We start from the raw sequence: 18,168 nt of genomic DNA, 5'->3' as shown, positions 1-18,168 counted from the left end.
TTGTCTGATAGCTATTATAAACATTTACAAAGAGCGAGCGATTATCTGAAAGCATCACATGGATAAATATCTCCTTGTCTCTGCTCCGTTATTTTCTAATGCTGAAACAAAAAAATATATAATAATAATAATTATAATAATAATAATAAGAAGAAGAAGAAGAAGAAGAAGAAGAAGAAGAAGAAGAAGAAGAAGAAGAAGAAGAAGAAGAAGAAGAAGTTTTGTTTGTATAACACAGTGATTACAAAGTGTTTTACAAAGAGGACAAATTAAAACAATAAAAATTAAAATAAAAGATATTAATAATACAAAAAACTATTTTATAAAAGATATACACTGTAGAAATTGCATGGTTGTATACGAATATAAATATATTAGACCAGGTACTATTTTACATTTGCCTTATATCTTTATGTCAGTGGTGTAGTTAAATAATTGCAAAACACTTCTTCTTTGAAATCAACCACACTGCACAAGTTCTGACTTTTTGTTTCTTCATGTTTATTAGTACATATTTGTCGTGGTCTGATAACTATGATAAACCTTTACAAAGAGCGAGCGATTATCTGAAAGCATCACATGGATAAATATCTTCCTGTATCTGCTCTGTTATTTTTTAATGCTGGTAACAAAAAATGATGAAAAAAATGAATTTGCACATCACGCAGATGCGCAGGCGCGCCGTGGGCCGAAGCCTCGCTTGTTTTGCAGCCTCTCGTCTTCGGGCTTTGTCGGTCTTCTCCGGAGCGAGTTGTTGCTGCCTCTCAACGATGAGTGACAATAATGGCGACGCGTTCATTCTGAGTTGACTCCGGGGAACCGTGTCTGGCCGACGAAGGGAGCCTCTCGGACGGATCGTGGGGAACCGCACTCGGTCTCATCCAGGACGAACCAGCACAAAGAGGATCCACCTCCGCGGGGGAAACCCGGGCAGCTTCACCCTGCTAGCACCGCCACAGCTAGCAACTCGCACCGCCAGCTAGCCAAGTTGAGGAGGTGGTGTTCCTGTGTGTGGAGTGGAGGAGAGGGACTGGGAGTGGGATTCCTGCCCAGTTAGCTGTGTGGCGCCGTGAGGGTCTTTCATGGTAACTGGTTTCTGGTTCTCGGAGGCCACGCACAGGAGACCCAGTTAGCTCTGTCTGGGAGTTTGTTGTCTAAACAGCCTCCACAGGCAGCTAGCTTAGCTTCCCAGCTAGCGAGAGGCTAGCTTTGTGGATTGTTCCCGTCTCGTCGCCACTCGGCGTTTTGGGAAACTGCCCCCCCCCCCTCCTCCTCCTGTCTGATAGCTGGCTAGCTCAGGCTGCTTAGCTCCATAACTTGTACGAATCGCTTGGGAGCAGCGAGCCCTCTTTCGGTAATGACTACCGGCAGGAACAACCGGGCGATGATGGAAGGAGTCGGGGCCAGGGTGGTCCGCGGACCCGACTGGAAGTGGGGGAAGCAGGACGGCGGAGAGGGGCACGTCGGCACCGTCCGGAGTTTTGAAAGTCCCGAGGAGGTGGTGGTCGTCTGGGATAACGGGACGGCGGCGAACTACCGCTGCTCCGGAGCCTACGACGTGAGGATACTGGACAGTGCACCCACAGGTAACTTCACCCCAGCGGGTCTTTGTTTGGGTTTGTTTCGATCCGAGGACCAGCGTCCCTCCGGTGCCTCCGGAGCTCGACCCTAGCCTGTCTTAGCTTCACCTTTTGGGGGCCACTGGGTGGATCAGACAACCACACAGCGAAATCAACATTCAAAGATGAGATTACGATAGTGTCTTAAAGTCTCTGCCCTTTTACAATAGTTGCAGCTGATGAGTTGTGTGTAGTTTTCTATGTGTGATGGACGCACCCTAACCCAGTTCGCACTAAACCGAGACCTATTGTCTGAAAGGAGGTCAACGGACCACATCCTTACAGATCATATACATAATGTTTATAGTTTGTCCACTGTTTGTGTGAGAAAATGAGTTGAAATGTTTTTGGTTCTATAGATTCTGAAGTATAAACCCTGTTTTGGAAAGAGGTCTTGAATTTGTCAGAATGAGCCTAAAAGTATTTATATCATAAGTGTGGGATTTTGTAGGAATTAACATCCTAAAAAGTGTAGAGAATTAGAACATATGCACAAATCATGTATCTCAAATGCAATAACTTGAATACATAGTGATTACAAAGCGTGGTAAAGTTATTCTAGTACACAATTACATGACACAACCCTGGTTTATTTACTTTGACTAACACTATCCACCCCCCCAGGCATCAAGCATGATGGAACCATGTGTGACACCTGCCGTCAACAGCCTATCATAGGCATTCGCTGGAAATGTGCTGAATGCACCAACTATGACCTCTGCACAACCTGTTACCATGGAGACAAGCATCACCTGAGACATCGGTTCTACAGGATCACCACCCCGGGCAGTGAGAGGTGAGTTGACCCGGCAAAGTTTCCCATTGAGCTGCAACTTACACCAACCAGTGATGCAGTGGACACAAGGTCGCCAGGTAGTCCCTGCAATCCACAGTGACATAAATTAGCTTCATGCTGCTGTGTGTGTGTGTGTGTCTTTCTGTGCACCCTGGCTCTCAGGCAGACAGAGTCTACTGTACCCCTTTGCTCCCAGCCCTCAGTTGCCAGGCAACAACTCAGCCTCATTTTAAGATCAAGTCAGACCAATAGAGTAACAGGCTCTACATTTCCAAGATCATTTTTGTTTCCATGTCCATGGGTGTAGATTTAAACAGAGGCAGTTATGACATTTCCCTACCTGTGTCAAGGTGTCGCCCAAATGTCCCAACTAAGGATCCTGCCATTTGATCTCCTGTCTGTGTTACCGGTCAGATCTAGTTGCTTTATGCAGGGATGACCAGTGGCCCTGGCAGTAATGGAGTTAGATAAATAAGTGGTTATGCTTTTGAAATAGCAAGGATTTGTTGTTTTAAAGGTTTTAAATGTCACAGTATTTAAAACGTCTTAACTGAGCCAAATGAACATCAGTTGATATTACACTTACATTTCAGTTGCTAGGCACTGGCTAAGTTGTGAGGCAAGTAACAGCTGAGCTCAGTGTACAAGAATGTTGTGTTATAAACCAAGACATGTATCTTCCTTGAAATTAGCTGGAGAAATATTGAATACCACCCTCCCTCTTGCTTGAGGGGATCAAGGATCTTGTTCTTTCTGAATGTTGGTTATTAAGACGTGAAGATTCTTATGAAGTAAATTGTGCAACTTATTTGTCTGTTTATGTCAGTCATGATTTTATTCTAAGAGTCTTTCAGCTCTGGTGTCCTAGTGAAAGATATTGTTTTAAGCTCAGGGGCTTAATTTACAATAATCCAACATGATGTTTTTCGTTAATATTAAGTGATCAATGTGGCTCTTTCATGAAATCCTGGAGTTGTGTCCAAAATAAACAATATGAAATGAACACAGAATGTCAGAGTTGATTTTAAAATGCCTCACAACCAATAGTTGCTTCAAACTGAGTAGCACATAACCTGTTTTACGTGGTCTAAACCTAAAAGTCTAAAATATTACAATTTATTGGCATTAAAAAACGTGAAATACATGTATTGAAATGTTTGCACCAAAGTAAAAACAAACAAAATACAGATGGTTTTTAAAAATGACTTGCATGTGATAAACAGAGAGAGTAAATATTATTGAATACATCACCATGTAGAACAGCTTCCTGTAAAAATACTCATTATTGTGTAATAACTGTCTTAGAAGATAGTAATTACATCAAAACAAAAAACAAGAATAACACTCCGGTATGTACAACCCAGGGTTTTCACTTCATTTGGTCTCAGCCATTCATTCTGCTTATTGTTATTATTTATCCAGCGTCAGTCTGTCATTTTGTCCCAGTGGAATTTCCCTTGTTGTCTCTTTCGCTCTGTATTTGCTGCTGGAAACTATGTGTTAAATTACCACTTGTGTGAACTCAGCCCGTCCCTACTTGTTAACAACCATAAATGCACTTCAGCTTGTGCATTTGTTTCGCTGTTGTACTGTGTCACCTTCAAAAGTGTTGACATCATCAGCATAATTGGTTTTCAGTGCTAAAAACAGACTCTGCAAAAGTCTTTTTCTTATGATCGAATTAGACATTTTGAAGTTTTTTTGGTGAGGACATTGGAGGTTGGTGCAGAAGCTTTTACAGTTTGGGCAAACTTCAAACTGGGGCATGATCTGTGGGCATGTGGCACTGTATAGGTTATTGTTTAAGTTTTCAAAATATATTCAAATGCGTTTTGGAAAATTACCTTCTATACCCTTCAAAACAAATGTGTAGTTGAAGGGTGGGTGTGTGGAAATGTGCATGTATGGACAGATCAAATTCTTGATGGCAGCTTAATCTCTGCCCTCAGAGATGCTCTGAACAGTGGAGCAATCAGATCTACTACCGATTTAATTGTAAATGCTTAAACTATATTATTTGGACTTGTGTGTATACATGCCAGCTACATTCCACCACTTTCATTTGATGATGTTGTTCCAGACACTCTTAGTCCTGCGATGACACTTAATCCATTTCAGACCCGTCTCACCCAAACACCATATTTTAGTAAATGAACACATGGCCCGAACAGCTGGCCGCCTTTTCAACTAAGTGCGAGTTCAGTTCCCTAAAGACTGACGTTACATAATGCACAATGGGTGCTGGAGGTCTCCCCAGCTCGCACCGCTCTGGCAGCACGGTGGGCTGTTTTGTTACACCACATTAGATTCTTTCACTAACTGCCGAAGAGGGAGTGGTTAGAAGCCACAAGCTGTTAAGGCTGGTTAGACCTACACCGTCCAGCTGCCGGGTCTCCCACCAGGGCTCACATTGTTGTTTGATGGTTAGAGCTCAGCTGGATGTTTTATTTCCTATTTACCTTATTGGTCAGGAGTTCAACTATAGGGATTCAATTCCTATAGGATTAAAAAATGTCCAAATTCAGCATTTGATTCCAGTGTTGTTTAATGATTGTGGGTCATCGTTGAAAAGGGAAGTAATTGTCAGTAAGGTGTTAATGCTGTACTGCCACAAAAATGACTGTTATTCGTAATGTTACGACATGGCACCTACAACTTAATGACACACAATGTGTTGCTGGAATTTACAATGGCATTATAAAGGCAGCAGAAAGTCAAGATTGACCGTGACCTTTCAGAAAGCTCTTCTCTGTGCTCCGGCCACTGTGAAATGTGATTTCCAAGTACTGAAGAGATCGGTCAGTAGTGATGTGTCCATTGTTTCCCCGGGAATTTTTTTTTGTGCTTGGGACTTCTGACCACAAAAAACCCAAATGAAGAAACAGAGAGTGGATAAATAAAGGTGCCTAGAAATGCAAAAACACTGAGCCAAAGACCTCACTCTAATTGAAAACTATGCCCAAAGGCCAGTGACAACTGAGTTTTTTTCCCCGCATGTTGTTTTGTTTGCGTTATTTTTTTGCTCCGTTTACAATGGGGGTTCTCGTTCTGCCTTATAGAGGAAGTCCTGCGGAAATTGTGTTTCTGCTTTGATTTATTTTCCAGTCTGTTGCTCAATGCTCAGACAGTTATAATGGTGGTCGGGGACTCATGGTTGATCCAGCAGTTTAGATGCTGGTGCTTTGTCTATAGCCATGTTACATTTGAAAGGAATTCACACCAAAACTTGAGAAAAAGTTTGATAACTTGCCAGGTCAGTTAGGGACACAAAGTAGAAGGAGGGAGGGTGACAAGGGAATCATTTTAAATCTGTTTTACTTAACAATTATTGTGAAGCAGGCACTGTCATCTGTTCTGCAATTTATATTTGCGAGTAATTGAAAAACAGTGAATTGATCCGTGTAAACAGAGCTTCTGCAAACACCTGCTTTTGACTGCTCTGTTTGACTGTGTTTGTCATAGAAGCGATTTAAAGCACAGACCAATTGAAACTAATAATCTCTGTGTATAAACTTTCTCAATCTGTGCAGAGTTCTTCTGGAGTCGCGTCGCAAGTCGAAGAAAATCACGGCCAGGGGGATCTTCACTGGCGGCCGGGTGGTGCGAGGTGTGGACTGGCAGTGGGAGGACCAGGATGGAGGAAACGGGAGGAGAGGAAAGGTAGGAGACCAGACAAGGAGGTAGAGCTTGTTACTCTATTCTACTCCATTTGTTTTGATCGTCCAAACCTGCAGTTGTGACCTGTAAATATGTGCAACAAGGAGATGCTGTTTGATCTTTAATCTGTGAATGATTAGTAGGACACACATTTCAACCAGGAAAAATTATCTTTATTAATCTGCCCCTTTCAAAATTATTTATTATTGTTATATATTAAAAGCAAACATTGTACTCGATGCTAAGACCAATGCTACAAAAGAGAAAGAAAAATTAGTCTCCAATAAATCCTTACAATAAATCTGTAAAGTGAGCTTCAAGTGTGCAGATGGATGTCCAAATTTTGCAGAACATACAGCGCGGCTAAAAGGTGAAAGGCACCGTTAAGAAATATGACCAAAACTCAACTCTATGTCAAAGCGGCACACTTAAAGTGGTTAATAAATCCCTGGAGGTAAGGCAGACTTTGCCAGAAGCAATTAGAACCACATGTGTGTTACAGAGCAGAGCATGACCCCCACCTGAGGGCTGTACGCGTAAAAGAAACATGGTTTGCTTCCCTCAAACAATCTTAGGGTGGAAAAAACAAAAACGCATCTTGTTGTATGGATATACGTAAATCAATCATCCATTGTAATTTATACACAAACCAAAATACGAGTAAGCATCTTATCCTCCTTCAATTTGTCAGCTGAATAGTGATTTATCACTAAACTGAAGCTGAAGTGAAGATTTAAATAGTAGTTGATTGAAAATGAGATTATTGGTGTTCACATCAGCAAACACTTCAGATAAAGATTTAAGAATATTTTTGTATGTGGAAGAAGACTTAAAAGGCTCAATTTGAACAGCTTGTGATATGTTCATCCACAGAAACATCCCAAATATTGTACAGGATTTAAAAAGAATGTTGTAAAATCTTTTATAATAGAGTGATAGTAAGAACAGGTAGAACATGAAGCAGAAAAGCCTTTAATTCACTGATTCTTCTTCATCTTTACCGAGGCTGTGCACAGATTTCCTTGCTGCAGGTTGTTCCTGGCTTAAATACCTCATTATCAAGTAATGCGATGTGTGATGAGGTTGCATTTGTTTTGCACCCTCTACGTAGATTAATACTGTAACCGTGCTGTAAAGTGCTTCGGTTTTGACTCGGGTCCAGACCCCAGAATATTCCATTTAAGAGTCCCTCCAGGCAATTTAAGACTTCATTTTGCCGTGTTATTTAATGGCGTATCTCATTACTGTTTTATGATGCTGTAAGCAATATGCTCTCCAGAATACTGCTTTTACATGTCCTGCAGCTCAGATGTTGTGTTAGTTTAGCATGAATATTATCTCCTAAGGCTCATTAATCAATTACCTCTGGATGGGAGACAGAAAATAATTTAACAGTTTGATATCTGTATTAACTTAAGGCACAGCTTTTAATTAAAGAATGACTTTACTCCACTAGCTCTTCTCTTTACATTTACTCTATGGTATGACACTGTTGCGCTGCTTGTGATGGACAGAGAATTATCTAATGTGAAAATCCCAGCCTTGTCTTCTAAATGTGAATATATTTTGTACAGACTTCCATTTATAACTCATTTCTTATTTATGCATATAACTCCTCATCTTCAGCAGTTTACAGTACCTTGCAGAAGTTGTTAGATAAAAGCTGTGAGCTGCTCGTCACCACAGAAGTCATGTTCAGCTACTAAATCCAGAGAATCCTGTGCAAAGATACTGGAGCAGTTGCATTTTCCCGGCTGCTTAAGGGTGCTTGTGAACAATTTAATGCACACGCACAAGTTGAGGAGGGGTAATAGAGCAGAGAACTGTTGTTTTAGTCTTACTTTACTGCTCCATCCCACCATAAAAGGCAAAGGAGAATAGGTTATGATAGCAACTTTTCCCCTTTACTTTTGCCTTCCCTCTCTTTTAGAGTCATGTGTAGCTTGTAATTCATCTAAATATAATCATTTTTTGTGTTTGTTTGGAGAAGGACTGGTAATTACAATTTTTCCAAATTATCATCTAAAAATACAGAGCAGTTTTGAAAGTGTTGGTAAAAAAAATTTAAAATCACAGAATTCCAGAACTAAAGTGCTTAAATACAGTGATTGACCATCAGTATATTCTTAATATATGTCGGTGATAGCCACCAAATTAGTATGCCGGTGAATAGAGGAGGATTTCTAGATTAGATGGTTGAAGTAAACAACATAACTTCAACCACAATTTGTAATTGATAGAAAATAATGTCCAAGATGATTACTGGCCAGTTTTGCATCCCCTGATTTGTTTTTATAATTGATTAAAAAAACAACTGCATCTATTTCCCATTAAATAAGGAGTCAGACAGACAGCTGGTAGAATACACTTGTAAGCCGGGTTCAAGCCAGACCACAGGATCTGTCTGTGGTCTGGCTTGAACCCGGCTGGCTTTTGTCTTGTGTCTTGTTTTCCTTTGCAAGCAAACACAGTAGTGTTACTACACAGATGTGCTTTCAAATGTTTAATTAAAACATTCCTGTGGTTTGCACAAGTTTTCCCAATTCGCGAATAAAAGCAAAACACACTTTTTCAACTATTGACTGTAAAAATGCAATGCTGTGAAAATTAAACCCTTGGTAACCCACTGCTGATATTTCTAGACAGTTACCATGGAATCTTTCAGTGATGATGCAACATACAGAGCATCTGACGCAATAGATTTACCACGTAAACTTGCCATCCATCACCATGTTGGAAAAAAGTAACACAAACAGCTAATACTCAGTACTCCGGGTGCAACTGGTGACCTTTACAAGGCCGAAAGCAGAGTGAAGGCATCAGCTAGAGGAACCCAAGTTCAACTCTGTGTGTCAGCAGACGCCTCCTTGTCCTTGTTGTTCTGGAGCTCAACCTTCTGTGTGAAGGCAGCCAGTGAGAGATGAAAGATAGTTTCCAACAGGGATCAATGAAGAATCATATTTTACTTCATTATTAGGTTGGAAGATGAAAGTCACCTGCTGAGGAAACAACCCCCTTTGTTCAATATTTTATTTCATGTAAATGGGATGTAAATCTCAAAGCACTTTGCTGTGTCCTCTTTTCTCTGCGAATAAAGTGGGGGATATAGTGAGTGATCAGTGCTGTTCATCCAACCATTTTTACCAGTGAAACTTGGTCAGATAGTGAAGTGGTGCCTGTTGATATTTTAAATTTCAATAAACTTAAAAAATGTTCTTTAGTTCCTTGTCAGCGAGCTAGATTTAACCAAATTGAGAATAGGTTTTAATTCCGGGGGTAAAACACAGAATCCACGTGGATTATTTTCAGGAAACGCAACAGTAACGTTAGTGGTACCTTTTATTTATTTTTATATTTCTTATTTAATTAAATTTTTTGTGCATTTCCATCACAACAAGTTCGATTTTGAGACAAATTCAGATTGGGCTCTCAATGCAGACCTTTCCACCAATAGCCAACATAAACAAAGCTCTAATGTGAACTTCCAATGTAACTTTGAACTTTTACAACTTCTGGTCGGTGTGAAGGCTCCAAATGATTTACTCTTATTTCCCGATGCCTCTCGTTGTGTTTCTCATCTCATGTCTCGTCCTCAACAGGTGACAGAGATCCAGGACTGGAGTGCGGCCAGCCCTCACAGCGCCGCCTACGTCCTGTGGGACAACGGGGCCAAGAACCTGTACCGCGTTGGCTTTGAGGGAATGGTGAGCAAACTTCCCGTCTGACCCTCGCACACAGCCACTCACACACACACTGGTTCTCACAAAAGATCAGCTGTCAGGAGGCCTTTGTGTTTGGCCGCAGGGCTGAGGCTCTTTCTTTGGCTGCCAGGCCTTTGTGAGGGCCACGCAGCCAGCATGAGTAAGGCGCCATTGTACAGGCAGCTGGAAGAGGAAGGTATCTGCATGATAAAGGCAATCTGTTCTTCCTGCTTTTTAGGGGGGGGGGGGAGTGAACATGGAGGTCAACTTTAGAGGAGGGTGCGGACGCAGACACACACGCGTCTCAAATGAAAAGCATTCCTCCTCATTGGTGGAGACTGCCCTCGTCTTTTTATGAAAGAGGCCAATCGAGTTTCTCGGTTGCATAACAGATTTGGTTGTTGTTATTCTAATAGGTTGAAAGAAAGGTATGTGGCATCTGCCTCTGGATCAAGTAAATCATGGGTTAGACCCCCCATCTCGGCTGTTTTAACTTGGCTTTGTTCCTTATTAAGACCTTGAACAAATCCTTAAAACAAATTCTGAGGGAATCCAGCTTGCTTTACTGTATTTTCCAAATGCAGCTTGAGAGGTCAAAACCTTTCTTTTTGTCATGTCAGCTTTTTAGCTTCAAGCATCCTAAGATTAAAACATGTCCTAAGGACTGGGTGTTGTATAGACCTGAGTTATTAAACCTGTTGGGACTTGTACTCAGGATTTAAGTTTTCCATCAGTTCAGAGAGATGTTTCCGCTGCCACATGTTCATCTTTGCCCTCTAAATCTGCCACGGTGGCCGCCTGGCCGCATATCTGAGTCATCACAAGCGATATGACGCTGTCTCTCCAGCAGTGTAGCGTTTCATTGTCCTGCCTTACCCCCGGGGCACAGGTGCTGTTGGTATTCCAGACAACGACACTGTCGCCGGAGCCTGAAGTGTGTAAATTCTCCGTTTCATTATTCATGATGGTGCCCCCTCTTCTATTGGAATCCCCCCTGGATAAATGTCTAACCCGCTTTCCCCTCATTTCTCTCTCAGTCGGATCTGAAATGTGTCCAGGATGCTAAAGGAGGCTCGTTTTACAGAGACCACTGTCCTGTTTTGGGTAAGTAAGCCACCGTCATTGTTGCACCAATTCTCTCACCTACCATTCTGGTGCAGTGGATTCAAGGACATTAGGGGGAGTTTCACTTGTAGACTGTTTTGTGTGGCCACTAGATGGCAGCACTACCCAGTTGCCTGGCCTGCCGAATCCAGTTACAGGCTCAAGGCATGTTGCAGTTACAGTATTCCAAGAATCCCAGGAATTAATTGTCTCTCTCTGGATTTAGCACTGCAGTGGAAGTCTCTTATTAGATCTTAAAGTGTCATTATTCATAGATTGCAGCACTTTTGATAGGTAGTTCATGTAGCAATGCCTCTCTGTGTTTTGTTGTTAGAAATTTCTTACTGCATTAAAAAGTGTTATAGTATTGTTTTTATTTGTCTTGCTATACCTTAGTTTGCAGACTCTAAATCTTAATTTGCAAAAACACACATACACTAAATCAGTTAGATTTCTCATAGACTTATTAACTTTACCTTTATCTTCCAGGTGAGCAGAACGGCAACAGAAACCCGGGCGGTCTCCAGATTGGAGATCTGGTCAACATAGACTTAGACCTAGAGATTGTCCAGTCCCTCCAACACGGCCATGGTGGGTGGACCGACGGCATGTTCGAGACCCTCACTACCACTGGCACAGTGTGCGGCATCGATGAGGATCATGACATTGTGGTGCAGTACCCCAGTGGAAACAGGTGAGTCCTGAGATGGACTGAACTCTGGGTTAATAGGGTCTCAGTGTTGCTTTAATGCTCGTCTTGCATAGTTTCCACAGCAGTGTGTCAGTATTGGAAAACTGTCTGGCTGCAGCCATTGTAATTCTGCTTTGGGAGAAAATGATCTTACTATTTATTTATTTATTTAAACCAATCACAGTCGTCTTTGGAATTAGTGATGTGCCCCTGCAACGTAGTATCGATGGGAATTTTCCCAAGAAAAGGGGTCTGGATATTGCGCAATCCAAATTATTGGTAAAACTTTGTGGTTAACCACACTGGCTGCTAGCTTAGATGTGGTTGCTGCTTTTTCCTGCCACTAAGGCAAGTATTACACCCCCAGTCTATATTCATTGAGTCAGACTACTTTAATGCATACATTTCTCTATTCTCAGATGGACGTTTAATCCAGCTGTGCTGACAAAGGCCAATGTAGTGCGCAGCGGAGACGCTGCAGCCGGGGCCGAGGGAGGAACCTCCCAGTTCCTCGTGGGAGACCTGGTCCAGATTTGCTACGACATCGACCGCATCAAGCTGCTGCAGCGTGGCCACGGAGAGTGGGCTGAAGCGATGCTGCCGGTAAGACTCTGAAATGTGTTCTCACTGATTTGTGCACTGATCTGTAACCACAGAGGGTCTCATTTATTTAAACGCCAATTTAAATTTAATTTTGACAAAGAAATCTGCATACATAATGCTCAGTAAGTCTCCTCCAACAACATGTTGGTTTTATTATTGATTTCCAAGAAAATCTAAGTAGGATGCTCTTAGAAATGTGTCTCACTAGAAATTCACTAGACTGTAGCTCTAAAGTTTTGTGAGTAACCTAATATCAAATCTAAACTACATTCCAGGCAGCGATTTTATTTTAATCTGAAGCACGGGACCTCTGAGAAAATAAGAGCTGTTATTAGCATATTTAAAAAAAAAAACATAATGTCCTCATCACATGGGCCTCATTTATATGCAATCTATTAATTAGGCTCAATGACTCTGTGATTGTGTAATCTTCTGCTGTTCCTCTCACACTACAGTGACTAGTCCCTCTTCTCCTCTAAAGAAAAGTCGCAGTATTATTAACATGCACAGCCACAGCTTCAGCCCTCAAATCTCTCTATAGCTGTTTTGCTGTCGCTTTTATTTATCTTTTTATTCTCTCACACCAAGACGTTATTCTTTGTTTATGATGTGTATTCACTGCTGCCCTGTGTGCCTTAGGTTATGTAATGCCAGTCTACTCCAATATGCCACTTGTCCCTGCTAAACTTCCCCCCCCTCACCAGCTAATGAGCCTTAAAACCCCGAGATGGACTGTGGCTTTGATCACTAACCACGGCTGTTTGCCGCCCGCTGTTGCTTCCACTGCAGCAGTCCCCATTATTGATGGCATCCTCCAGGATAGCCCCGGACCCGGCTCGACAGATAAAAGTGCCTCTTTCTCATATAGCCAGGATCAAGATGATATGATTCAAAATTGGAAACCATTTTGCTCTGTCCTCTCTGTATTGCCTGTATAGATGAGGGATAGTCCAGCAAGTAGGTTCCCTCTCTTTTGAATCCATCTTGTTTCTTCTGGAGCAAGTGCATCTCTGAATAATGAAATGCAGCTTTAATTTATAATAGTTCGTTTTTTCTGCCAGTCTTTATTTTAGCAACAAGCTTTGTTTCTTCTCCCTCTTGGACAGTTACTTTGTTCAGGTGCTGTTCTTTTTCCAATTCTTTCTTTCCTTCTGTGCTTTTTTGCTCCTTATCACAATCTCTCCATTTTTCCTCTGTCGCTTAAAGACTCACACAAGTTGCAAAAAAAACATTGCTCAAAGTCAACAACCCTCCCCAAAGTGATATGTACCGGTATTTTCAGATAAGAAATTACATTACAAACCATACAGATTGGAATATAATCAAAAATGCTCCAACGAACTTCGAAATTTACTTTATTAATATAACTAAACATCAATTACCCAGTAAAAAGCATGTTTCCCATATATACAGAAATCTGTAACAGGATAAATCAGACAACACTTTTTATATTAAAGACAACAACCCTTCATATACTAATGTTGTATGTGGCAACATTTATCAACAGACCTTAGGAAAGGTGGGGCGCGTCCAGCAAATCTACTCTGACAGTGACCTGAAGGTCGAGGTATGTGGAACTTCGTGGACGTACAATCCTGCTGCTGTCACAAAGATCGCCCCCTCTGGCTCCGCTGTCAGCAACGCCTCTGGAGGTATGTATGAAAATGGAAAACTGACAAGAGGGTTATCTTACTTCTTTTTCCTCACTGCTTCCTTTTTTGTCTGACTCCTGCACTCAGACACGGATGTTTTCGTCGTTCTTATTTTTTTTTTATCTTCTTTTTTCAGAGCGTCTGTCTCAGCTGCTGAAGAAACTATTTGAGACACAGGAGTCTGGAGACATCAATGAGGAGCTTGTCAAGGCAGCAGCCAATGGGGACCTGGCAAAGGTGGAGGACATTCTGAAGAGACCGGATGTGGACGTAAGTGACCAAACATTGTCTTATCCTTGCAGGAGCTGCTGCTAGATTTCTAGAGGATTCTGATGAACACCACATGACTTGGTCAATAAACATCGACAGAATATCTAGAGTATATTGATAGTTGAAGCTGGGTGTTGTTCACCAGTTACCAGCATTTTTTTCTCTCAACATGACAAGGGATAGTATCGAAGCAGCTTAATCTAGGAACCCTAGGAACACATCTAACTCTGCTCCGCTCTCAGTGTATTGAGGAGGCTGAGAGTCTCTTAGGAAAGGGCTCTGAGATCCTCCCACTCCTGCACCTCTCTCAATCTGAAAAGCATTAAGGCTGGGCCCAGAGGAGGCACCAAGGACCATTGGTGTGCACTGCAGCACAGACCCAATTCACTCTCAGAATGAAGTGGAGATCCACAAACCCCATATGGTTGAATGCTGTGTTCTGACACATGCTATAGGCCAGGGAAAACACCCTTTCAGGTTATGAGTTATAAGTCTGCAATACTGTCTTCACTCAAAGAGCAGGAGACTGTGTGTGTGTGTGTGTGTGTGTGTGTGTGTGTGTGTGTGTGTGTGTGTGTGTGTGTGTGTGTGTGTGTGTGTGTGTGTGTGTGTGTGTGTGTGTGTGTGTGTGTGTGTGTGTGTGTGTGTGTGTGTGTGTGTGTGTGTGTGTGTGTGTGTGAGAAATGCTGGCCAGATGCCCTACTGCCTTTCAGTGGAATTATTTGCTTAAAGCTGAGCACACTGAGCCTGGCCAAGTGATCCGCCTGCCAGGACAAGAGATGTCTCGAGACTCCCAAAGGAGTCCACATTAATATTTATGCCCTGAGTTTTTGCAGTGCTGCAGTTGGTGATGAAACATGCACACACAGCCACACATGCACACATCCAAAAGCTTACTCACATCCTCACCATCATCTCTCAGCCCCTCGGGTGATCTGCACATTCACTATGTGCAGATCTAAACATAAAACATGGCATTGCTGTACACCTGTATCCTCACTCGTGCTCTTGATCTGTTCGCAGGTGAACGGTCAGTGTGCCGGACACACTGCGATGCAGGCGGCCAGTCAGAACGGTCACGTGGACGTCCTGAAGCTGCTGCTCAAACACAACGTGGACCTTGAGGCCGAGGTTGGTACAGTGTAGAAAATAATGCTTCCCTCCGTTCTCTTCCTAATCAGAAATGCATCTCGTATTATCGTGAATGTCACACAATATGGCAAAAGGAGGAAAATCAAGTAGCAAACAAAACACTTAGTCATTACGCGGGTGTGTGCTGTACTCAGGACAAAGATGGAGACCGGGCGGTGCACCACGCATCCTTTGGCGATGAGGGCTCCGTCATTGAGGTGCTGCAGAGGGGCGGAGCTGATTTGAACGCCAGGAACAAGCGAAGGCAGACTCCGTTACACATCGCTGTCAATAAGGGCCACCTGCAAGTGGTCAAGACCCTGCTGGACTTTGGCTGCCACCCAAGTCTCCAGGTAACTGTGTCTTGTTTAGTTTTGAGACATGAAGTGATATTTCAGTAAAGTAAAACAGAGACAATCACATACAACAGCGCTGTCAGAGGTCAGACTGTTCAGACGACATTAAGTGTTGAACACGTTATGGTCTACTGTCTGCTACTGAGGCCATTTTAGACAAGAGTTCACAGTCCAGTAAATAAGTGACACAAGGTTTCCCCCATTCAGGATTCGGAGGGTGACACACCCCTGCATGACGCCATAAGCAAGAAGAGAGACGACATGCTGTCAGTGCTGCTGGAGGCCGGTGCGGACGTTACCATCACCAACAATAACGGGTTCAATGCCTTGCACCATGCGGCCCTGCGAGGAAACCCCAGGTATGAGACCTCACTTACTCTCCCACTCACTCGCCACCACCAGCTCTCACACTTATGCAGCATCTGCATGAGACCGGAGCATGTTTGAGTGGAATCTGTGGAAGCTGTGTCCCCAAATGTCTGCCAAGTGCTCTCAGTAAGGATTTTACATTAGATACACTCCTGCTGAATAACAAAAACAATTATTGTTTTATTGATGCAGTCTGACTGAAGTGATTAAGCATCAAAACTCAGTAATAGCAACAGAAGTATGGAAATTTGATAATTTGAGCCGCAATGAAAATCTCATCGCCCTGAAAAATAATTAAAGATACCTAGATAATAATGAGTGGCGTCAGACATATTCAGAAATATTCCACAACTATGTTCAGTACTTTTCTTTGGTGCCTTATTTAAGCTTAAGTATATTTGATATTTTGAAAAGTCACTGCAGCACTGAAACAACATTAAGGGACCACCAGAGCATGAATATAATTGGGCCTTATACAAAATAATTTGTCAAACTAGAACCCCTCAGGTTTGTAGTCTGCTTCTTAGCAGCTAAAGGACAGGGGCCGCGGCAGAAGCACTAATCTGGTACTACTAATCCATTACTTTATCATCCTCCTTTGGAATGAAAGAGGTCGACTCACCACCTACAGGTCCAAACTAGAGAAACAGACTAGCTTCTATCATCCACACACACAGAAATAGAACCTTTTTGAATAACTGACACAGGATAAAATGAACTCACCACCTGGTGTGGATACTTCTTCCACAGATTCCACTCAAACTTGGGTAGTTAAAACGGAAATAAGACTAAATCCACTATCTTACTGAGCACATTTTCTTCATCTGTAAGCTCTTTTTCTCGCATCTCAAGGTAGTTTGACATTGATCGAAGTCTGAAACAGGCCTATAGGCTTCCTCTCCCCAGCAGATGGTATGGTCCCAAACTGACATGAGACTACCTTTGAGGCCCTGACAGCATCTGTCTTATGTTGACTTGTTTTTTTTTATTGGTGTGGCTAATAGTCCTTGAAGTTCATTTGATGTTTCCTTTTACTGTTATGCTTGTCCATGGCTGTGTGCTGCGAGCAGAGGCTGGCCCGGAGCGGCTGGCCCGAGCTTCAGCAGCAGCAGCACGCCTTGTCCTTGGTCATTGCTATTTCGAGCTGCAGGAGTATGCTGCCCTGCTCTTTGGCAGTTTTATTCTGGTCTCTCAACCACGAGCATATTAAGGATGGCTCAGGGAGACGGCTGTCTGTATCAGGTTGATCATGTACGGCCTCCTAAGGTGATGGAAATAGACGTTAGAGGGTCAGACTTATGGACTCGGGCGATTTTTGGAGAAAAGTTAACAGCTGCTTTCCTTGCTGAGCGATTTGGGGCGTGTATGTGTATGTTTGCACACGAGTGTGGTTATCACAGGCTTAATGTCATTCCCCTTCACTGGCTTTCATTCCTTTGGCGTGTGGACAAATGAAATTGAGGTCGGAGGGCTCTGAAACACCTGCCACCTACCACAAGCCGGGCCAGGCCCAGCCCTCCACCTTTGGCTCCACTGCGGAACAGAGCAGGTCCTGTTTTCTGTGTGGCACACTGAGCAAATGTTTTTCACATTGAGTTAGACACAAAGAGCAACTCATAGAAACACAAAATAATGTTTATTTAGGCTAAAACAAGCTGTCAAGTAATGCATTTACAATATAATGAACATGCAAATATAGTAAATTCAATAGCATACAGATTGTGGGTCATTGGTTTATTATCATGTCGATGGTATGAATAATAGCATTTATTTAGGACTTTAAAAAAATAAAAACATTACACATGACAAGAAATCCAGCGTGTTACAAAAAGAGGATCAGAAAAGGAATACACCAGATTGGACAATAGTACAAAATTAACAAATTAAGATAAAGTATGAACAGCAATAAATGGGCAGAAAATACCCACAATTCAAAGATAAAATAAACACATTTGTTTAATAAGTAGTTTGTCTGAAGCCCAATGTCAAGAGTTGATGAACCCTGGATTCCCTATAATATAACCTAATTGTATAGATGTACATCTACCTGATTCCAATCGACACGATGAAAACTTGGCAAATTATACGCATTAAATTATATAAATAAATCAAAATCACATCTCACACACACACACACTTACACACACACAACCATATGGTCAGCAGTCCCAGCCCGACTCTGTCGTCCGATAGGAAAACAATATTACAAAGCTGCTGTC

General features: G+C 42.3%; 1 protein-coding gene across 5 annotated transcripts in view; it reads left to right on the top strand.

Moving 5' to 3' along the window:
- Positions 1-716: 716 nt before the first annotated feature.
- mib1 (MIB E3 ubiquitin protein ligase 1) overlaps positions 717-18,168 on the top strand; it is a 52,866-nt gene continuing 35,414 nt past the window's right edge. For all 5 annotated transcript variants that reach the window (XM_061084379.1, XM_061084378.1, XM_061084377.1 and 2 more), the window contains exons 1-12: positions 717-1,586; positions 2,244-2,415; positions 5,946-6,075; positions 9,672-9,776; positions 10,811-10,877; positions 11,367-11,571; positions 11,988-12,171; positions 13,679-13,823; positions 13,960-14,093; positions 15,117-15,224; positions 15,380-15,577; positions 15,788-15,939. In XM_061084379.1, coding sequence (XP_060940362.1) covers positions 1,358-1,586; positions 2,244-2,415; positions 5,946-6,075; positions 9,672-9,776; positions 10,811-10,877; positions 11,367-11,571; positions 11,988-12,171; positions 13,679-13,823; positions 13,960-14,093; positions 15,117-15,224; positions 15,380-15,577; positions 15,788-15,939 — 1,829 coding nt within the window. In that variant the 5' untranslated portion in view covers positions 717-1,357. The remainder of the gene's footprint in view (positions 1,587-2,243; positions 2,416-5,945; positions 6,076-9,671; positions 9,777-10,810; positions 10,878-11,366; positions 11,572-11,987; positions 12,172-13,678; positions 13,824-13,959; positions 14,094-15,116; positions 15,225-15,379; positions 15,578-15,787; positions 15,940-18,168) is intronic.

The sequence above is a fragment of the Limanda limanda genome, chromosome 13 (assembly GCF_963576545.1).
Source record: "Limanda limanda chromosome 13, fLimLim1.1, whole genome shotgun sequence".
NCBI lineage: Eukaryota > Metazoa > Chordata > Actinopteri > Pleuronectiformes > Pleuronectidae > Limanda > Limanda limanda.
This window is presented reverse-complemented; position numbering and strand designations above follow the sequence as displayed.